Genomic DNA, 24,042 nt, shown 5'->3' with positions numbered 1-24,042 from the left:
TTCTTAATATACATTACATGGCTGAAAATACAGCTAAAGCACCATTTATTTTTCATTATGTACAGTTTTTTTTAGAATTTTTTTTAAATGGCAGCCTACAGTGTGAACATTCACTTACTCTACACGGAGCATGGAGGAGGAAGATTGTGAAACTGTAAATGAATGAACTGTTTTAAATAACAACTTATTCAACAAAATGTAAAATCTCTAAGAGAGAAATTCTAAGAAAGATCTTTGCTCCTTTTAACGTAACAGAATCCAAACAAAGATCTCATTTGTCTCTGATGATTTATGTAACTTTAATCTTTTCTAATCTTCCATGAAGCTTTAAAATGCTCAGATTGAAGGAAACTTTCTGGGGTGCAACACAGGCGAAACAATTTGTTCCAAAGCCGAATTTTAATCAGAAGCTCAGTAGCCTTCAGTACAGCAAGAAGGGACAGCTGTAGAGTAGTCACTAGACCTCTTTAATAGGTTACTGGATCATGGCCACTGCTGCTCTTCTTTTGTACCATTGTTCTGTTTTTATCTGGTACTTTTTCCTCGCATACTCTCTTTTAACAGTCAGTACAACAGAACAGCCGGCTGGAGTTTTCTTGTATGGTGGGCAGTGGAAATATTTAACAGTCCTTAATGTGGTAAGTATTACATTACATTCAAAATGCTTATATATCCAACATAAATGTACTACTTGTGTCTATATCAAGCTGTATTTACACATGCAGTTTTTTGTGCATTTTTAGCCAATCACAGGTGTTAAGGCTACTTCATTGTATGGCTCAAGTTAGAGCATTAAGGGAGCTTTTACACGGAGTAAACCGGCGCTGATTCTGGTACAATAACTCGCGTAAGAATCAGCGCTGCAAAACAGAATCCCATTGACTTCAATGGGTTCCGTTTAATGTGCGGAACACATTGAAATCAAAAAACTTACCATTGATTTCAATGTGTTGGGATACTGGGATACTGTTTTACAGCGCTGATTATTACGCGAGTTATAGTGCCAGAATCAGCGCCACGTTACACATGTGTTTCTAGTCTTACATGGATTACTCAAGCATTCTAGTAAACCATTACATTATAGGCTGCTACGTAAAATATACTTCTTAAAATATAGCAACAACGTACAATAGAATATTCAGTAAATGGAGACAGAGCAGGAGCCACCACTTATGTCCCTGCCACTGCTCTCCCCTATAACCTGAAAAAAATTGCTTGTTAAGGGAGTGACTTATAATATCAGGAAATTGCTGATCATATAGTATCCTTATATATTAACATAGAGGATGTAGTGTTCCTGTAAAGAGTATCACCTAGGAAAGCAGCTTCTTGTAAACACAATTTTCTTACTCGTTTAATGTAAATGCTTTATAGTTTAGCCTTCTCTATTCATTACTAGCCAAAATTTTTCATGTGTAAATTTCCCACAGGAGGTTCAGTCATTTGGACATCTGCATTCAGAAATTTCCTTTAAAAACTTTTGTAGTATTTTTATGTAGAATGAAAGAAAATATTTCATTACCTTTTTTCTGGTTTGTGGCATGTTTGCAGAATTTGCTTTGCTCTGTCCTATTTTACATGTATAGTGTTAGATCTGGTTCACATCTGCGTTCGGTATTCCGTTCTGGGAGTTTGACTGTGGACCCCCCAAATGGAATACCGAACGCATTAAAAGGCAATTAAAGCACAAGGACCCTATAGATTATAATGGGCTCCGTGTGTTTTCCGCACAGTGTCCACACGAATTATGCAGAGAGAAAAGTAGTTCATGAAGTACTTTTTTCTCCATGTGACTTGTGCGGACACTGCGCAGAACACACACGGACCCCATTATACTCTATGGGGTCCGTGTGGTGTCATTGCTCACCGCTTTAATGTGTTCGGTATTCAGTTCCGGGGGTCCCCAAGCGGACTCCCCGAATAGAATACTAAACAGAGATGTGAACTAGGCCTTAATATATATATATATATATATATATATATATATATATATATATATTTATATATATATACAGAAACGTCAGAATCACAGAGTTATACAGTATAGGCAAAGTGGATGGGATTCATGTGAATCCCATGCCCACTTTGTGGTTAAAACTGCAGCACATACATGCTGCAATTTCCAAAACCTGCCCCTATTTCACATAAGGATACTATGTGCCCTGGAGATCAGGAGATAATAGGTTCAAGTCTCCTTATGGGACAGGAAAAAAAACTTAAAATTTTTTTTATAAATTAAAAAAGGAAGTGTAAAAAAACAAAATCTTTTAATAGTTTAAAAAATATATTTTTCATAGACAGGTAGAACAAATTTACTAGAAATGATGGTCCTGCCCAAAATATTTTACCTATTTCAAACTCTCCCTATCCCTCTTCCCTTAGCTTTCTTCTCCTCCCTATGCAAATTGTTTTCGAAGTTTGTCTGGCATAACTCATGCCCTAGAGTGGCGTTCAGCGCCGCACCTCCCATGAGGCGACCTGAAGCGACCGATTCAGGCGGCACTATGCCAGGGCCCCAGGGAGGGCGGCATTTTTTCTTACCTAAGCCAGTCCAGGACAAGCTGTCCTGGACTGGCTTAGCACGGAGCGGTGGATTGGGGAAGCCACTGGAGCAGCGCTGCTCCAGCAGCCTCCCCTCACGCTCAGGCAGAGAGCAGGTCTTCTCCGTGCCTGCTCTCTGCCTGCGAACGGTGCTAAGCCCCGCCCCCTTCTCTAAACCCCACCCCCTCCGCTCCGCCACACCCCCTCCTCCCCGAGGGGGGGGCGGCTTTCTGTCGTTCACTTCGGGCGGCGAAATGGGCAGGTTCACCCCTGGTGGCGTTCCACACTTTTACCAGACCTAGGAAGTTGGGTGGTATGGGACTACCAGATATCAAAACATATCATGCAGCACAACTTGCGAGGACCCTTGACTGTTTCCAGAGGGGGAATCCGAAGCTGCATGTGTCATTAGAGAAAGCCACTATAGATTTCCCCCTTACAGCAATATTATGGCTCCCCCGCCACATGGCTAAGCAAGTCCTCGCTTCTAATGTATTAACATCAGCAGTCTATGACTCATGGCAGTGAGTGTGGCGACTACTTTCTATACCGCCAGGACTCTCCCCTCTCATGTCCATTCAAGACTTGATCCTAAAGGAATCAAAGTTTTTGGACTCTGCTCCAATTGTGCCAAAACATGTTGGGCAGCTACTTTATGACTCCTTACTAATTGATGGGGCTTTCCCTTCTTACCCTGAGTTCACACAACACCCCCTCTCCTTCCAGAATAACTTTCTAACCTATCAATCTATTAAGGCACTATACCTGGGAGCGCTGAGGTGGGAATCTCACACTCACACTATTTCATGGCTAGAGCAGCTTCTACTCCAGAAGCAAAGTACGTCAAGACCTCTGTCTACTCTTTACGCCAACCTTCTGCATGACCTGGGCACCAAGCTTCCCTCATATATGCAAAGATGGGAGGCAGAACTTAAAATGTCCCTCACCCCTGAAGAAAGATCCTTTGTCCTCAAACACTCCATGGGTTCTTCTAGATGTGTACACTTGCAAGAATCGTGCTTTAAATTGATCACCAGGTGATATAAAACGCTCATTGTAATCCATAAGTTCTATCCTGAGGCCTCCCCTTTGTGTTGGCGCTGCCATAAGGCCGCAGGCTCCTATTTGCATATATGGTGGGAATGCGAAAAGATATCCCCCTACTGGTCACTCGTTCAGTGGGTTCTGAACCAGATTTGTGGACTCTCCGAACCCCTGAGCCCAGTTGACATATTTTTGAATTCATGGCCCTCCTTTCCCCCTAAGTCTCCCAAGCAACTCTGGCTTCAACTTCTATGTATTGCTAAGTCCTTGATCCCCTTATACTGGGCATCCGAATCCCCTCCCACAGTATCTCACTTTCTACTGAAAGTTTCTCAAGTAGCCTGTATGGAGGAACTCTCCCACTTTGAACTTCACACTCACCAGAAGTTCAGCTCTATGTGGTCGCCATGGTATACCTTCTCAAAGGACCCCACCTGGGCGCACCTGTTGGAACCCCCTGGTTGATTAGGATATTTATCTTTTCAGACCCTTTGACTCCTACCCCTAGCACTCATTGTCTTTCCCTTTCCTTCCCCACGTTCTATTTCATGTTGTGTCTTTCATTGCTCAATCTGCAGTTGTTATTTACAAACACTTTTGAATTTTTTATCTGTGTCTGTATTGCCAAACTTATTGTTATTAACGATATATATGTTCATTGTTGTCATTTTAAAAATTCAATAAAACATTATTTACATAAAAAATGCACAATAAACATAATAAAAAATGTGTAATGTGAGGAAAATAAAGAAAAAACAAACATGTTAGGTATTGCCATGTGCATATAAAATGCCAAAAGTTTGTACCAATAAAAACTTCACCTTACCCAACAAATAAAGAGCCCCCTGATAGCTCCATTAACAAAACAAGAAAAAATTGTAGACATCTGAATATGGTGACCCAGGCATATTGTTCATTTTGGAAAAATTACATAAAACATAATAAAAACAACATAAATATGGTATTGTTGTAATGCTGTGCCATTTTTAATGCAGAGTGAAAGCCGTAAAAATAAAATGCACAATATAATAATAGCGTTGTAGGTTTTTCCATACAGACCCCACAAAAATGTTAATAAAAACTAATCAAAACATTATATAAACCAAAAATGAAATGAAAAATGTCAAATGAAAGTATAACTCATCACACAAAGAATAAGCCCTTACATAATCCTGTCAACATAAAAATAGGTTATGATTTTTTGAAGGCCAAGATGGAAAATATGAAAAAAAATCACCAAGCATTAATTCACTAATGACCATACATGGTGAAAGGGTTAAGAAATTAAAAGTGCAGACAGTCCCCTAAAGGTTAGAATCCGCACCGTTCTGCAACTCAGTCCTACTCATTTGTGAAAATACCAAACTGTCTAATAAAGTATATACACAAAATAACATAATGGTGTTTTACGATATAAAGTACTTCCAATTGTATATTGTATAAGGAATTGTAAATTTCCACAATGCTTTATCATATACGCTACTAGTGTAAAATATTCATTTTTTATAGGTTTTGCAGACTTTATTCTATGCTGTCACTTTTCTGACGGATCTGCTTCTTCCAATCAGAGGGATTAAGTTAGTAAAGTGTATTATATATTGCAGAGACCTTCTCTTCTCCGTTCTGGCTTTTCCAGCAGCAACCGTAAGTTCATTCCTATAAAATATAATGTGTAAAACGATCTCCTCCTGGGACTGCCATCAGTGTCAGTCATAATGTAGTAGTAGTGCTACCATATTGATATCTTCATTTGTCACTGAGAGCTTCTTGTTTAAGGCCTCATACTTAAAGGTATGGATTACTGCTGAAGTTTTCCAGTAACACAACAAGAAAGGAGCATACGAATGCTAGCATTGTGTAAAGCTAGAATATATTAATTGTGCTATATGGCAATCCAGTGCCGGGCGCATTCAGATAGAGCAGACGTGTATAAATGGCGTATAGTATAACTAAAGTTCTGTGGGCTCTGATGCAAACTATGAACAGGGACCCCTACCCCATCCCTACAGCATGTTCTTAATAGCAGCAGTTATGGGTGCTGCAGCGGTGTCCTATAGATTTGAGAGTTAAACAGCTTTAGTATCCACAACTGTCACTCAAGCAAATGGTGAGTTAAGTTCACACGGGGGGGGGGTGAGGCGAATTTTGGCACTGAGAGTGATGCGTCTCTCTTGGGTCAAAATCCTCCTGCCACGACTGTCGCAGCTTGTGACAGTCACAGCTTCCCCCTCTGGAGTAGGCTCAAATGAATGGGCCTAGGCTGGAGGTTGCTGCCAAGAGGCGGACACCGCGGGTCAGCGAGCCATGGAATCCGCCTGAAGAAAGGGCAGCCTGCTTCGAAAAAAGTAGCCTGGCGGTCTCCATAGACCACCATTGTGAGGGGGCGGATTATGACGTGGATTACGCGCCATAATCCGCCCCCTCTATGCCTGTGTGAGGTACACGGTCTGGGAAACAGCTGATCTGGGGGTAGTCATGACAGTCCAGTCAGATTTTTGCCAATCTAAAATTGATGACTTATCTTAGTAGTAGGCCATCATTTTTTTTAAATAGTAGGTGACCCCTTTAATGGGATTCCAGCTCCTCGCTATTGTTGACTCATCCAAAGGATAGATCATCAGTAAGAGATCAGTGGAAGTCTTACACCTGGGACCTCTGCTGATCAGCTGTTCGAAGGGACCCTGGTAATGTAACCTTTTCACTATTTACATGGCATTGAATATTACATAAAGAAAAACTACAAGTTTGGGGTCTACACACAATATTCTTCAAGTGTTGAGGACTAAAATTCTCAGATTCCTCTGTCAGTTCCTGCTGTAGGTTGTAGTGTTGTATCAGCTAAGTAGCCTACAGTTGGCGACCACTGCTCTACGGTAAACTATATACAGTCCTATGAAAAAGTTTGGGCACCCCTATTAATCTTAATCATTTTTAGTTCTAAATATTTTGGTGTTTGCAACAGCCATTTCAGTTTGATATATCTAATAACTGATGGACACAGTAATATTTCAGGATTGAAATGAGGTTTATTGTACTAACAGAAAATGCGCAATATGCATTAAACCAAAATTTGACCGGTGCAAAAATATGGGCACCTCAACAGAAAAGTGACATTAATATTTAGTACATCCTCCTTTTGCAAAGATAACAGCCTCTAGTCGCTTCCTGTAGCTTTTAATCAGTTCCTGGATCCTGGATGAAGGTATTTTGGACCATTTCTTTCTACAAAACAATTCAAGTTCAGTTAAGTTTGATGGTCGCCGAACATGGACAGCCCGCTCTCAAATGATCTGAAAACAAAGACTGTTCAACATAGTTGTTCAGGGGAAGGATACAAAACGTTGTCTCAGAGATTTAACCTGTCAGTTTCCACTGTGAGGAACATAGTAAGGAAATGGAAGACCACAGGGACAGTTCTTGTTAAGTCCAGAAGTGGCAAGCCAAGAAAAATATCAGAAAGGCAGAGAAGAAGAATGGTGAGAACAGTCAAGGACAATCCACAGACCACCTCCAAAGAGCTGCAGCATCATCTTGCTGCAGATGGTGTCACTGTGCATCGGTCAACTATACAGCGCACTTTGCACAAGGAGAAGCTGTATGGGAGAGTGATGAGAAAGAAGCCGTTTCTGCACGTACGCCACAAATAGAGTTGCCTGAGGTATGAAAAAGCACATTTGGACAAGGCAGCTTCATTTTGGAAACAAAAATTGAGTTGTTTGGTTATAAAAAAAGGCGTTATGCATGGCGTCCAAAAAGAAACAGCATTCCAAGAAAAACACATGCTACCCACTGTAAAATTTGGTGGAGGTTCCATCATGCTTTGGGGCTGTGTGACCAATGCCGGCATCGGGAATCTTGTTAAAGTTGAGAGTCGCATGGATTCCACTCAGTATCAGCAGATTCTTGAGAATAATGTTCAAGAATCAGTGACGAAGTTGAAGTTACGCCGGGGATGGATATTTCAGCAAGACAATGATCCAAAACACCGCTCCAAATCCTCAGGCATTCATGCAGAGGAACAATTACAATGTTCTGGAATGGCCATCCCAGTCCCCAGACCTGAATATCATTGAACATCTGTGGGATGATTTGAAGCGGGCTGTCCATGCTCGGCGACCATCTAACTTAACTGAACTTGAATTGTTTGTCCAAAATACCTTTATCCAGGATCCAGGAACTGATTAAAAGCTACAGGAAGCGACTAGAGTCTGTTATCTTTGCAAAAGGAGGATCTACTAAATATTAATGTCACTTTTCTGTTGAGGTGCCCATACTTTTGCACCGGTCAAATTTTGGTTTAATGCATATTGCACATTTTCTGTTAGTACAATAAACCTCATTTCAATCCTGAAATATTACTGTGTCCATCAGTTATTAGATATATCAAACTGAAATGGCTGTTGCAAATACCAAAATATTTAGAACTAAAAATGATTAATATTAATAGGGGTGCCCAAACTTTTTCATAGGACTGTATATATTCATTTTTTTCATGATGTATTATAAATGAATAGGTTGTTGAAATATTACTGTTGTAATCTCATTCAATATTTCTCTTATGTTATAGTTTGTGTTTCTGTCCTTCTGGGCTTTGTATTCTTATGACAGACAATTGGTGTACCCTGAGGGTCTAGATAAGGTCATTCCACAATGGCTTAATCATGCTGTGGTAAGTCAGAAACATTCAGCAAATTTTACGCTTTTCGGTTTTGTTATGTATTTGTTAGGGAATAGCCAGATGATAATTCCCCAGAAGCTGCTGGTGAACCCTGGAGGGAGGGGCACAAGGGACAGTGAGCCCTAAACTGAAGCCCCCCGCTTGCCCTTCCTATTGCCAGATCCTATCCTAGGTAATAGGCGACAACCACGACGACAATCCCTCCCTGAATACGTGAAACACAAAACGCAGACAAGACGTACAACAACAAAGGGAGGTCAGGTAGCCAGGGTTCGGTAACAAGAGAGCGATGCAGTGCCAAATCGGAGTCAAGAGAATAGTCAGTAGGAAAGCCAGAGGTCAAGGATTAGCATACAAGTAAATAACAGCAAGAGATACCAGAAAGCTAGAGGCAATAACCGGCACCAGCGTGACTGTGAGCCAAGACTAAATAGGGAAGGAAAAACCCGCCCAGAACCTGACAGGAAGAAAAAGCTGTCAATCACAGGCAAGACAGATTAACCACTTAATGAACAGAGGCAACCTTGGCAGAAGACGGGTGTGGTGCAAATCCAATTAAGGACTAGAGCCGTGTTCACACAGTGCAACTAAAAACCTTAAGCAGATTGTCAAACTGCACGCGCCTCCTGCGCCGCAGCATGCGAGCTGAGGGTGGCGCAGAGGCCCGAACAGACAGAGATGTTACAGTATTACTGCATTTACTAATAAAATGTCATTTTTCTAAAATTATTTTCTTGGGGTCCCTGTATTCTGATGCCTATAACTTTATTATTGTTTAGTTGATGGAGACATATAAGGGCTCTTTATTTGTGGGGCAAGTCGTAGTTTTTAACGGTACCACTTTTTGGTGTGTATGACCTTTTGCTTACTTTTATTGATTATATTTTATTAATATTTTTGAGGTGGCCAAAATACATTAATTTGACATTGTGGTAAATATTTTTACGCCGTTCGCTGTATAACATAAATACATTTATTTCTGGATAGTGCAGATTTATATACATGACGTAATAGTATGGAAGTAAGAAGGGGTTAAAAATGGGTCATTTGGTTGGTGAAAAAAATATCAATGAAATATAGCCATTTTTAAAGTCCATTAAAAAGTGATGCAAAATGGATGCTGCTCAGACATCAAAAATAGACAGGCGGACTCAGAACAGATACAACATATTTGAAATGGATTTGGTATCCTGAATATAGCCTAAAGCAGAGCTGTAACACCAAACACATTCCGAGGATAAAAGCGTTACTGTTTCTTTTTTATTTTTATTTTTATCTAGGACATATCGTTGATATGGGGAATCTGATAAAATGTCAATATATCCCATATATGCTCATATCAGATTGTTATAGTAGCCCTTCGCATTAGAATAAATGGGGGTGGATTTAATGGGGTAGCCTACATTCACACGACAGTGAAAATCAGAATTAAATTCACTAAAAATGAGTCTTTGATTGTCCATTTTAACAGATTGTCCAAAACTAGGTCAGATGACATATACATAGAATTATTGAGGGTGTACTGATGCTGTGGTTCATAATTTAACAAAAGTGCAGATATTGTAGGATGCATTGTGAAAAATGGATGTTCTTTAAATTAAAGTGGTGAAGTAAAGCTAGAAGTTACATCTAAATGCACATGTAATTTTAACTTCCATCTCTTTAATTCCTCCACACTAGATAAACACTACCACAAATCCTGGATTTTACATTTTAATGGAGAGTGCTTGTGTCTATCTTTAAAATAAATATCTATCACTAAGACAAATGAGAGTACATTTTCTACAGCTATAGCTCTATATTGTGACATTTAGAGAAATCTATTCAAGTGAATAAGTGCTACTGTGTAAGCGGCACATAAAGTACAGTCATTGAGGGATGTGAATAATCAGCAAGTGAAAGAGCAAAGATGGAGGCCCATGGAAGGTGTAGCAAAATAACAAACAACAATACTCACCTTCCCTCACCTCTTCTGGGCCACCTTGATGTGTCCTCATCTCGTTCCGGGGGCTCTTCCAGGCTTATGGTGACGTCATGTGTCCAGGGTCACTACTAAAGTCTGTGATGTGACCTTAGCAGTTACAAGGGACACGCCAAGCCCAGACCCAGGAAAGGTGAGGGATGGTAAGTATAATTGTTATTTTTTTTTCATATTTTTTCTTTGGTATGCTTTTTAAATGGGATCTTGTCCAGTCACCACGTATGACACTACGCATGAGCGTTATGTTGATGTGGAGGAGAAGAAGACTAACAGGAAACATGATGCTAGATGAGCATGGGATTGCCCACTTCAGCCCTGCCTCTATACTAACAATGGAGGAAGACCCTGATGGATTAACTGGTGGACCCATTGGTGGTGTGGTGGATTGACATTTGCACTGTCACAGATGCAAGTTAATAGTATTTATCATGGGGGCCCAGGACCTTCAAGTTAATGGCATTTATCCTCCCATTATGAATTCTATTGAATAAGATGTGCAACAGCACAAATGGTGGGTACTGGCAGTGGCGAGACCCCCTTTTTTTTTTCTTCCTGACCCCTGACTAGAGAACTGTCAGTACTGCTCTGATGCTGCAGAACAAATCAAAAGAGACTGCCAGGATACACTGACAGTAGTAAAGGACTAACTGTTCAGGTTTGCAGCATCACACTGGGAGTACTGAAAAGTGTGAATAATTTATATTGTATATACTGTGCTTATTGCAATTTGTTTATAGATTACATGTAATGTTTTCCCCCTCAAATGGATTGTACCACTGTATGTGATGGCTCAGAGTTTGGTACGACCGTGAAGTTCTTTCTGGAAAGGAGGGGTCTTCTTTTAGCCTTAACAGAGTGAGGAAGAAGAGAGAATGAGTTAGGCCCCTGACCAGACTGAGCTGCAACCAAGTCACTCCAGACTGTGCCAGATCCAGAAAAACTCTGTGGACTTTCTGTGAAAAGTGCTGCGGGAAAAAACGCGCTATGTTTCCACCACGGTTTTTCCTGCAGTGTTTTTTGGATATAGCTTGCAATGTAGGAGAAGGGGTTAAAACTGTCTAAACACAAAATTGTCTTAGTTGCCCATAACTACCAATTGCAGTGATGCTTTCATTTTCTATTCTGCTCCTGAAAAATTTAATTGCAAATGACTATTTTGGGCAAAAAAGACATTTTTCCTCAGACTGTTTTAGAGGACCATCAAAAAAAGGTCATGTCCTATTTTCACCTGTGCAAACAGGCCCCCCTCAGATGTAAAACGGCCAGTCAGTCTAAGGCTAAGGGCCCACGTTGTGGAAAAGCAGATTTTGATGTGTTTTTTTTTTAGCCAAAGCCAAGAGTGGATTGAGCACGGACCATCAAAATATAGGTCATGTGTTTTTTTTGTCCATTTTCACAGATTCCTCCATACACACTGGTGGTCCATGCAGGCAGTGTGCAGCAAGCACACAGACTCCATTATAGTGTATGGGGTCCGCGTGCTTTTACAGCACGGCGCTTGAAATTGCGATTGTATTCTGTCCGGAGGACTCCATGCGGACTCTAACTAGACGGAATACATACGCTAGTGTGAACCGACCCTTAGTTTAGATTCGCCTTTATAAGCCATGTGCACTGCCCCTTTCTTGCTAAAAAATAGCGCACTTGCCCCGTTTGAATGCTTTCTGATCTGACAGGCTCTTTTATGCCACCCATATACTAGAGTGTATTTGCACCCTTTTTAGAAAGGCACAAGTCATAAATACAGTATGAAAAGGATCTCCATGTAGGCCATGTCCCTTTTTTTTTTTCAACAAAAGGAAAATGTGGTTAGGGCAGCATAACATCTGGAATAAAAGGTGCTAATGCAGGGCAGATAAAGACCTCAAAAAGGCTCTATTTACACACAAAAAAAAAGTGCAAATAGGGGCAACAGTGTCGGCAGGACATTGGAACAGGAAAATGCAGTTGCAGTGTCTTAGTGCCGGCAGGACAGTGCAAGAAGATGGAGACGTGTGGTGTGTGTCCTAAGGTACTGAGAGGGGAGGGGGGATGTGAGATGCAGGGTAAAGAGTGTGTGTGTCTGTGTCTCAGTAACCTAGAGGCAGAGATGGAAGGGGAATGTTATACTGGGGGAAGATATGTAAGGAGAATGTTATACTGGGGGCAGAGATGGAGGGGGAATGTTATACTGGGGCAGAGATGGAGGGGGGACATGAAACTGGGGGAGAGATGGAGAGGGGACATGAAATGGGGCAGATGAAGGGGGATATGAAACTGGTAGAGAAATGGAGGAGGGAACATGAAACTGGGGGTAGATGAAGGGGGCACTTAAACTGGGGGACAATAAACTGGGGACAACTGAAGGGGGCATTAAACCGTGCGGGTAGCTGGAGGGGGACCTGTCTGCTTCTAGTTGCCCCCAGTTTAATGTCACCCTCCAGCTCCCCTATGGTTTAATTGTTACTTCCAGCTGCCCGAGTTTAATGTCCCCCTCTAGTTTCCACCAGTTTAAACTAGAGCACTAGGAGAGGGACTTAATACTGTGGGGCAGTTGGAAGGGAACATTATAATGTGGGGACATATAATGTACAGGTGACTGTAGGAGGATTATACTTTGTGGGGGCACATGAAAAGATGATTGAGAATGGGCGGAGTCAACATAGAAGTGGGTGGAGCTAAATTTGCCATGGCGTGCATGGCCCTCTAGAATAGTTTCAATTTCTTATGCGGCCCCATGGGAAAATTAATTGCCTCTGTCTTTCGGGTCCCCATGTGGACGCTAACAATGGAGAGCTGAACACAATGGTGAACCCAGCAAAGGGCTTGGTGTCCATGTTGAATCTCCATGATATACACCAGGTAGTGGCTTTCTATAGTACAACTAGTGAATATTGGCTGGACTGTGCACCAAAAAATGTGTGAGAATTATAGTGTTTTTTGTTGAAAACAGTTCAGTTTACACAAAACTGAAAATCCCAGGTAATGTTTGTCATGTAGCCATGCAGTTATCCGTCCAGCTCAGTTTATGTCTTTTTATGTTTTCAAAAGTACATATACTGTACTTTCCCAATTGGTAATGATGATCCATGAAAGTTGTAAAACTGCCTTTAAATGGGTCACACTTTGTTGTAAAAAATCTCCGACTGTTTGACTTTTCTGAAGGTGGCATGTAGAAAGCCATGTATTTACAACTAAGAATACCCTTTTTCCTAAAAAAAAACAAAAAAAAAAAAAAAACAACCAAGCAGGCCCCATGCATTACTCCCCATAGTGATTCCAGCAGGTGATGGCAGCTATTAACGTACAGATCCCTGCTCCTGCCCATGGTCCCCTCCACTTCTCCATCAGCCTTCCAGGGGTCTCCCTTCCTTGCTCTCTGATGGTATAACACCTTTTTTATGGCCGCCACATGGTATTAAGCCCCCATGGTATAAAGTCGCTGATGAGTTGTGGAGCACAGGACTTATTGGAGGCCGAAAGTGAAGTGGAGGCAGAGGTCACTGTGGTGGCAGGTGGGCAGGAGCAGGGATTGGTAAGTAAATAGCAGCTATGGCCTATTAGAAAAAAAAAAAAGCAGCAGAGTATCGTCTGGGCCCCCTAAGGTGTCAGTGGGCATATGATCATCATAGATGGGGTTCTGTTCTAAGCTAAGAGACACTCAATAATGTAATTCCTGATCCATATATATAATAAATTTGTATAACTGGCACATAACACTACCCCTCCCTTGGTGTAACAGTTGATCACTTGGCGTTTCAGAAGCAAGCACATGACTACTAGTTATTAGGTTGGCTGCTATTAGAGAATGCCTTGCTTTGTAAAACCTGTAAAACCAGTCTCATATTACAAGAATATATACTTATTGATTTGTAGCGCCATCATTTTGTATGAATTATTTTAAAAGACCCCAAATAATAAATGACATTGTATATCATTGTACATGCTGCAATAGGTAACAAAGTATCAGGTTATCTGATGCAATAGAAATGTGAGCTTATTTGTTTTTCAGCACACAGCTGTGTTTCCCATCGCAGTCTTAGAAGTTGTAACATCTCCACATCACTATCCTCCGAAGAGAAAGGGACTCATCCTCTTGGGAATTTGTTCAGTATCATATATAAGCTGGTAAGTAAACAGGAACAGCTTGTGGGAATAGCAATAAATAGTCAAAGTATTATGTATGCAGGTTTTGTACCAAATCCTTTACTTGCAAGGAGCTACAGCATTGAAATAAGTTTATGCTACGGAGTTGCTAGGTTTTCTGAATCACACATCTGTTGTGGAATGAAACACGTTTACATCATAATAGCTTACATAATGCATAGCGTAAATGTAGCTTTATATATATATATATATATATATATATATATATATTTATTTATAACTACAACATGAAATATAAAAGGAAAAAACTTGAGAGTCTTTAGTAGTTGATATCTTTTTTAATGGCTAACTAATAATGATGACAGATTACAAACTTTCGGGGTATCCCTTCCTCAGGTTAGTTTTTTTTCTTTTATATTTCATATCCACTGGCTAACACGGTACAAAAAGATGTATTTCCATCTACAACATGGAGATTATTCAAAGCTATGTGACCTATACAGATGCTAATCCTCAACTATTAAATGGCAACATGCATGGTTGTCCCCAACAGAATATAATACAAGCAATGTTATTGAGTGACCCTGACATTATGATTAATGTATTGTGTCACTAAGATATTTCTCCATTCTTGTACATTGTCTGTCTACCTTGTTTCTTGAATGTTACATCTTGGTACACTGTGTTACCTGTGTAAATAGCTACCTCTTGTATCACCAGTTTAGCAAGTTTTCTTGACGTTAGAGGCATTTGCATTGTAAATTCAGACTGATTTCTTGCACATTCACATTACAGTGATTAGTCATGCATATCCATATTGTAAAATGGGCTATGCACACGCAGCAGAAAGGTAGGGTGGGGGATTTTGTAAAGAAAACAGATATGGTAATACATTTACAATATTGGCACATGGTGTGTACCATATTTATGATAGAATCTGTCATGAAATGCAGGGCAGTTCTGAATTATGTCTTTTATAAGCCAAGATACACACAGTGAGAAGATATACTAATGCTGAGAAGCTGTATGTCATTTATGAAATTAATGTAGCATGCTCCATATTCCTTAAAGGGGTTGTCTAGACAAAATCGGACAATCCCTTTAACTTTTAAATCAGTCGGGGGCAGTGAAAAAAAAAATTCTGAAGTGTACCGGGATATACTTTCTTCTCAGATTAAACAAATGCAGCAAGATTGATTGGACGAAGCTTCACAGTCCAGATGAACAATAACCACTGGTTTAGCTGTCCAGCTGTTCTGTCAACCTGAATGACTGAGTCCAGTGCAGATGTGAACCTGGCCTAAGAATGATATGACATAATATTTGCATCTGTGGATTAGGGGGTTTCAACTTCTCATTGTCCTCTTAGGGTGAGTTCACACGGAGTAAAGTGCCGCGTGATGTGGCACGTATACGCCGTGTGAGATTTTGCGGGCCGTATACGCTCCCATTGATTTCAATGAGAGCCTGGATCGTATACGCCGCGGCACGTTACTCCGTGTGAATACACCCTTAGACTACAGTATTATGGTATAGCATATGCAATATAATAAAACATAGTTTCTAATGATCTGAAAATATCTCCGTTGTGGAGATTAAAATATTGATTGTCCATTGGTTCAATAAAACAACTTTTTAATATTTTTTTGGAATGCCGTTTTTTCTGTCAGCTTGATGAGGAAAGATTGCTCCTTCAGAGGCTTTGCACTTGACCTTGGATTTTCAGTGCTGCTCCATTTGCGTCTTTATATAATAAAACTTAGTTTGTAATAAACTGTAGTAAGATCATTTAAGGGAAGTATCCTGAAAGCTAAAGGAAGTATTTTGCAATCTGTTTTGTTGTCCTGTTTGCTTAGAGGTAGAAATCCATGTGCACAAAAAGAGTGTTTTTCGTATTTTTAAACTTCTGACAGTTCATATATTTCTAAATGGCAAAAATAATATCTTACAATCTGAAACACAGCAGCTACTATTTCATGCTTACTCTGACCGATTATACAAAGTCATTATTTTGCTATCAGTTCTCTATGTGTCAGATCAATTTCCTAGTACACATGATAGCTGTAATTTTGTGTTCAGGAGAGACTAAACTTTCCTATTTTGGGCATGGAATTGAGGTTGTTTCTCTGCTTTTTATGTATTCCCAAAAATGACCAAAATTACCTAAAGACAGCAATGTAAAGTCAAAACCATTCACCATATAATTACCATTATATGGTGACCTTATGTCACATCTGAACAATTGAGGACGCAGTATACACTAAAATCCAGTCTGGAGCAGTCCATAAAGTCTAATAATCTAGATTTTATTGTCAGCACAAAACTGCAAGATTTCACAAGAAGAAATAACCTGTTAGGTAATTCCTAATAAACAAAATTATAGTAATATATTACTGTGATATGATAACTGTGAGGGATATACCTGTGACTGTTACATCTGTAACAATCAACTATGTCAAAATAAAAAAAAACAAGAATTGTGTTTCCACTTGACCAAAATAAGAAAAATCAATTAGTCAAAGACAGTGGCAGAACTACAGGCTATGGGGCCGGTGTGCCCCCGAAGCTTTTTTTTACTTTGTTTTTAATGGGCCCTTACCTGCTGGACTGCTATTTATATACTGGTCCTGTTCTTGCCCAGGGCCGATTCAGCTTCCCCTTCAGCCATCCAGGGGGCCATGTGCACCCTTATCATGTCACTGATGCTATTCAGTGCAGAGCACGGGTCCTCCTGGAGGTTAAAAGGGAAGTGGTAAAAGCCGTGGGCATGGAAGTAAGGCCGCTGCACTTAAAGTATTTGGGTGAATCTTGCAAGATTTATTTCACAAGGTTCAGCTGGGGATTTCAGTTAGATCGAACACATCCGAAAATAAACTGTTACTATTATATTCTGGGGTTTCTTCAGACCCTCAGAGTATAATGACTGGAGGTTCATGGGAAGTGACAAAGCATAAAAACAGTGTTCCTGACCTATCCTCAGCTTTGGTGCTGGTCTTTGCATCACGATGTATAATGGTGCCAGCGTAACCCTTGTGACATCTGTGATGTCATTGAAGAGGCCCGAAAACCCAGACCGGAACCAGGTGAGGTGTGTAACACTTTTTTTTTTAAATTTTTGATCATCCTTCCTAGGCCTCTGCTCATTATACTCTGGGGTCTAAAGAGTCAACAGAGTATAATAAAATTTTTGGATGGTGAATTCAAAAATTACAGTTCAGCCAAACCTGAAAGTAATATTTGTAACGAGCACCCTAGGAGCTACTTAGGGACATTATACTGTGTGAAGGACCACTAAGGAATACTATATTGTGTGGATGGGCTACTGTGGGACATTATACTGTGTGGAGGGGCCACTATGGGACTTTATACTATATGGAGGCCACTTTGGGACATTATACGGTATGGAGGCCACTATGGGAGATTATACTGTGTGTAAATGTGGAATCATAATCATGTGGGGCCAGTAAAGGCGAAACCAGGGAAGGGGGCACTATGCTATGTGGGGGGTCCAAGTCAAACGTTTGCTATGGTGCCCAGTCTTTGCTAGTTATACCCCTGGCCCAGAACAGGCAGTCCAGCAAGATCCTGCACATATTTCATCTTTTCATGAAAATTCATGTACTATTTAAGCCCTTTGCGACAGTTATGTAAATTTGATGGATGCTCAGAAGCAGCAGAGACTCAGCGCTTATGCCTGTTATCAGTGCCTTCACTGATTGTGGCCATTAAGAACCCCTGGCATCATTGTCAGCCTCTGTCAAAGCTGACCGAGGTGCCATTTGCCAAGAAGCTCATGAACGCCACCATTTGGGTTAGGGTCACTGACACCCAGAACGAGATCCATGGCTAGCTTTCTGTTGCCATTGCATATGGGAGCCTATTGACAGTTGCATTATGCAAAAAAAAAAAACAACAAAAACTAAAAAAAAATTAAAATCACCCCCTTTCCCTAGCACACATATTAAAATACTTAAATACTGTGAAACACATAAATATTAGGAATCCCTGTGTCCGAAAGTGCCCAATCTGCAAAATTATAAAAATATTTTTTGTCACAGGGTGAATGCTATAGCAGGGAAAAAAATAACTAAAGTACCAAACCGCTGTTTTTGCATTTTGTGAAAAAAAAATTTAATCAAAAGTGATCAAAACCATAGATATTTCCCAAAATGATATAACTAAAACTTACACCTGACCCTGCAAAAAAAAGACGCTCTATGCATCCATGTACATGGAAATATAAAAATGTCAGATGTGTCACAATATGGCGACTTTAAAAAAAAAATTTTGGCAAAGTTTTGAATTTTTGGCAATGGGTTAAAGTGTAAATAAAACTATAAAAAAAATTTCTCCCCGGAATCATACAGTACAAAAACATAGAATACAGGGGACATGTCATTTTTGTTGCATAGCAAACGCCTTTTTCTACAATTCTACCTCATTCTGAATTTTTTTCCAACTTCCCAGTATATTCTACAGAACATTAAATGGTACCATTGAGAGGAACAATTTGTCCTGCAAACATTAAGCCCTCATATGGCTCTTTGAATGGAAAATTAAAAAAGTTATGGGGTTTGTAAGGTGGGAAGTCAACAACGAAAATTGAAAATCAAAGAATGCCTCCAACGGGAAGGGTTAAGTCAAAAGAGTACCCTTTTGACATCTGTTCTGTGGGGATACCGTGCTCCTTATATAGCTGTATTACATGGATGGGATATCAGTATTAAAAAAAAACCCTTTGTTTTTGTTGCACTTTCTTCTCCATGTCCACCAAGTGGGGTGGAAGAAAATTTTATGTCTGACAGAAAGCTAACTAATAAATGTAAAGTTAGACAATACAGGCTACAGATACAACAAATTTAACAGAGTGTCTTGTCTTAGTTTGCATTGTCAAAAACTTACTTTTAAATATTATTAGTAAATTTGCCCCAATTTGTCTACAGTAAGTTCCCACTTATATTTGAGCATATTTTACACTTACATTTCTTTCAGCAATAACTAATACATTGATTTAATATCTTTCAGGATAATGTGGATTTACTTTGCTGATGGAAACTGGGTTTATCCATTTCTTGGGTTACTTTCCCCTCTGGGATTTCTGATATTTTTATTAAGTAGTCACATATTGGCAGCCTCTGTGTATATTGTTGGAGAAACACTCAACTATCTAGTATGGGGTAAGTTTTCCAATGAATGAAGTATAAAAAGAAAGACAGGGCGCCGAGCCGACCCTAGTGCAGTAATTTCAATAAATGGAATGGAAATATAAGATGAAAACAGGATGGCCTCTCACCTTGGCAGGTTGTGTGAAACACAACAACCTATAGGCACAATCAAATGGAACATTCAGGAGGGCAGCAGCTGAAAAGGCCGTCAGGAAGACGTGAGGAATTCAGCAAATTAGGACCAGACTCTCCAAAGAGAAGTACAGAGGCAGCGCTCACCCAAAAAGACTTTATTTGGTAACAGCACAACGCGTTTCGAGCCAATCTTGCTCTCTCTCAAGTGCATATAGATAACCTTCCCACAGTGGATACTGGGTACCCAGTATCCACTGTGGGAAGGTTATCTATATGCACTTGAGAAAGAGCAAGATTGGCTCGAAACGTGTTGTGCTGTTACCAAATAAAGTCTTTTTGGGTGAGCGCTGCCTCTGTACTTCTCTTTGGAGAGTCTGGTCCTAATTTGCTGAATGAATGAAGTATGTCATATTATTCACAGTATGCAGTAAACTAGCATCAACCAGATACAGCAGGGGTAGGGAACGTACGGCTCTCCAGCTGTTGCAAAACTACAACTCCCCGCATGCAAACTTGCTCTGCTGTTCTTGGAACTCCCATGAAAGTGAATGGAGAATGATGGGAGTTGTAGTTTCAAAGCAGCAGGAGAGCCGAAGGTTCCCTATCCCTGAGATACAGTAACCATTTCTATGGTTTAGCCTGAGAGGTGTTTGGGTCATACATGACTTTTTATCATGGCAATTGCAAAATAATTTTGGAAATCTGCTCAGTTGAGGCCTAAGGAAAATCATTCATGAAAATTATTCATTAACTTCTTTTTACTTCAAAGCTGGGGCAAATTACATTACTGGTCAAATGTTTTAAAACTCCTTGAGTTTTCCAGTTATGTTTTACAATAAGAAAAATTTGAGTACAGCAAATAATATAAAATGGTTCCAAAGTAAGTTAAAAACATGACATTTTTAATCTCAAACACAACAGTAGTCTAATTTTCAGATTTTAACCAAAGGCCTTATATTAAAGGGAGTACATTAAGGACCACCTCTCTGTAGCACAGAACGCAAGTTATGTTATGAGATGGGATGTGAACTGGGATATGAGCCAGTCAGCCATTGTTAGTATTGTATTTGTTTTGTATATTTTGTGTACTGTATGTAAACCCTCAAATGTAAAGCACCATGGAATTAATATAATGTAAAGCACCATGGAATTAATGATGCTATATATATAAATAAATAAATAATAATAATAATAATAATAATGATATCCAGAGAAGGAGTCAAATTAACCTAAACAGAAAAAGTAAACCACCAGAAATTGAAAGATAAATTTCAATGTGAATTATGTTTAAAAGCTGAGCTGAATTTTATGTTTGGTTAATGGAGATTGATTGACACAAATAAGACACTGGATGAGAATGCACAAGTAACATTAGATTCTTCTTTGTTCATAAGTTTTGCAATGTTTTTACAGCATTATATCAACATATTCTTAACTCTCTTTTTTTGTAATCTGTGACACAGTTGACTGGTAAATATTTTGAAATCTCCAGCATTTTTTATAAACTTTTTTTTTTTTTAATAAAAAACACTAAATTAAGGTTTATTTGTAGTGCATAATTCCTTGTCATAGATTTTAAGCTGGTGTAAAAATACAGTAACTACTATAATTCTATGATGTGAAGGCTAATCCAACAGCAACCATATAGTGACAAGCTGTGGGGCAGCTGACATTCTAACCCCTGATTCACATTGTGGGCAGTGCGCGGCAAGCACATGGACCCCATTATATTCTATGGGGTCCGTGTGCTTTTACAGCACAGCGCTTGCAATTGCGGTTGTATTCCGTCCGGGGGGTCTCCATGCGGACTCTAACCGGACAGAATACATGCACAGATGTGAACCGACCCTTAGGCTTTGTATGTTGCTATTTCAATTTTTCTGTTCCATAAAAAACAAGAAATCCCATATTCATCCAGCAGAGCCCAGCAGACCCTAGGACTATAATAGGGTCCATCAGGTTTTCCCCATGCTGTCCCTCACGTTACCAGACAAAATAGTGCAGCAGACCCAACACAACATATATGTGTGTGTTGGATCTGTACCTTCAACAAGATGGACCATAAGGTTGTTGGAGACAATTATTCTCTAAAGTAGAACATGGTCCCATGGTTACATGGATTTCATACTACTATGGGTCCATGTGCTATGAGTGTACCACTCTCACCCTAAACAATTTGGTATTTTATTTACCCAAATTCATTGTTATTCTAAAGTTTAAAGCTCCTTTAGTTAGGGTTTAATAGCCAAGTGGGCAGTAAAACTGTAGTTTCTCTGGGGGTTGGTTCTCTGTGTGCTATATGTCAGTATATACAGTTTTGCTGGCCACTTATCTAGTATACCCTAATATGTGTCAACACTACAAGGGCTTATATGTGAATACAGAGGATTTTAAACTTCATAATAGAAAAAAACAGGGTCAGATCGCTATAAAGATATGTCAAGAATTTATTCAGCAGAGTTTGTGACCCATTTCTTACAAACAATGGCAGCAGTGGGTTGTTACTTAGTCCTTGTCATCCTTTGTATAGAGTGTAGTGGGAGGGATGCTGAAGTCATTCTACAGATGTACATTAATAGTATCTTTTTTTCTTCTCATCTAAGCAGGTGAAATACAAAACAAGAAAGTGAAAATGTAACCTTCCCTCATAAGCCGAACCCTTCAGGGAGAGAAGAGAACGGTCCTGTTAACATATCCCTTTTCTGTAATGTATAGTTCAGTAGCCATCAGTCATAACTGACAGTATGTGAAATTGGTCTATTAAAGAACAAAGAAACAGTCAAAGCCTAAATCTTCATCCATAGAAAACTACTGTATATTGTGTTTTGTGAACTCATTATTCTCATATACAAGTGTACTTAAGTAAGGAGATTTTCATGTGTGGCTCCAGTCATTTACCAGAGGCAATATTTTCTTAGGATGCAGAGTCAGGATAATACTAGATTACTAGTCAATTATACATGAACTACAATCTTGTGTAAGCGCACATTTCTGCTACATTTGTGCACATCTTGTGCTGGAGCAATTTTTTTTTTCAATCGATAAAGGATTTCAAAGTGATGTATTTTCAAATATATCCATTATGATTCTGCTAAGGTGTCTGAAGCAAGAGTTAAGTGGTGATGAAGTACTGAAAGTAAGTAAAGAAGGGTTAAATTCATGTCTAACCCCACACTATTAACACTATTAAGTTTCAGCTGTGAAACATGGCCCATGTATTGGCTAGATTTACCATCCTGAACAGTATACCAGGAGAAAGACTGCTAGCAGTTCAGTTATCTATGATACCACTGTCCTGTACTATAATTGGATGGAACAGTATGTTTCTGGGAGGCAGGGATTCCAAGCATCATAGATAACTTTATTGCTAGGGGTTCCTCTTCAGGCATACCGTTCAATCTGGTAAATCTGGTCAACACACAGACCAAGTTTCAAGGTTAGAAACTTGGCCATGTAAATGCAGCCAAGGGTCTCAGTTTTGAAATGGACAAATAAAATCTAAATTGTAAAATTAAAAAAATCATGCTACCATCATACCTATATATTTCCTTAAAGTAGACACATGCAGCATTGCCACAGTGCCACTTGGTACTCTATACGAACAGGTGCCTTCATGCAATTTTGATTTAAAGTGAATGTTTTATAAAAAAAAAAAAATGCAAATAAATGTATATCAGTTGCTAGAAGTGGAAACGAAGCAAAAGGTTATATGCACCAAACCTCCTAAAATAAGAGTTCAACATGTGCAGAGTTCATTCATATCACTATGGCTTACACCTGCATGCACATATCTTCAGAAAATCACCAGAACTGGAAGGAACAAAAAATTGGTTTGAAGCTGGAAATATTAAAAAAAGTATCATCCTATAAAATGTAGGGATTATACACCATTGAAAGTGCACCCCTAGAGAAAACCTAGAGATTATATGTGTCTCAATGGGTTATCCATAGCCAATAGCCGCGTAACTTTGTGACAAACACAAATAATTTTTTGAAAATATGCACTAAAATGTATATTTGCATCTAAAACTCCTATTCAATATTACATTCACACACAAAACAAATATAAAATAATAAATCAAGGTATACACCATTTATATATACTTCAAACATCAACTATAGCGAGAGCCTGGACTCTCAAAAACACTGATACAGAAGACAAGCAAGATTTTGCTGTTATTCACTGCGTTAAAAATCTATACTGTACCTAGCAAACTGTGACTGTCACACCAAAATCTAACTTTTTTGAGATTGCACAGCATACCATATATAAAAACACAACTTAATATTTCATATTCTGCATACAACCACCTTTGCAGCAAACAGAGAATACAAGCAAAAATTGCACAAAAATTCCAATTTGTCACTACTGTAGAGTGCGAGATCAAGCAATCCCTTTCTGCAAGCAAAAT

The 24,042-nt window shown here is 39.4% G+C and overlaps 1 protein-coding gene across 2 annotated transcripts; it reads left to right on the top strand.

Moving 5' to 3' along the window:
* Positions 1-440: 440 nt before the first annotated feature.
* ADTRP (androgen dependent TFPI regulating protein) lies at positions 441-22,550 on the top strand. 2 transcript variants are annotated; one of them, XM_075270861.1, is made up of 6 exons: positions 441-638; positions 5,095-5,229; positions 8,153-8,254; positions 14,236-14,351; positions 19,356-19,507; positions 22,237-22,550. In XM_075270861.1, the coding sequence occupies exons 1-6, from the start codon at positions 486-488 to the stop codon at positions 22,266-22,268; spliced, it is 690 nt and encodes a 229-aa protein (XP_075126962.1). In that variant the 5' UTR covers positions 441-485; the 3' UTR covers positions 22,269-22,550. The 2 variants fall into 2 exon arrangements, with proteins under 2 accessions (XP_075126962.1, XP_075126961.1); XM_075270860.1 differs by having other exon boundaries at positions 22,234-22,550.
* The last annotated feature ends 1,492 nt before the right edge of the window (positions 22,551-24,042 follow it).

Source organism: Leptodactylus fuscus, chromosome 4 (assembly GCF_031893055.1).
Source record: "Leptodactylus fuscus isolate aLepFus1 chromosome 4, aLepFus1.hap2, whole genome shotgun sequence".
Taxonomy (NCBI): Eukaryota; Metazoa; Chordata; class Amphibia; order Anura; family Leptodactylidae; genus Leptodactylus; species Leptodactylus fuscus.
This window is presented reverse-complemented; position numbering and strand designations above follow the sequence as displayed.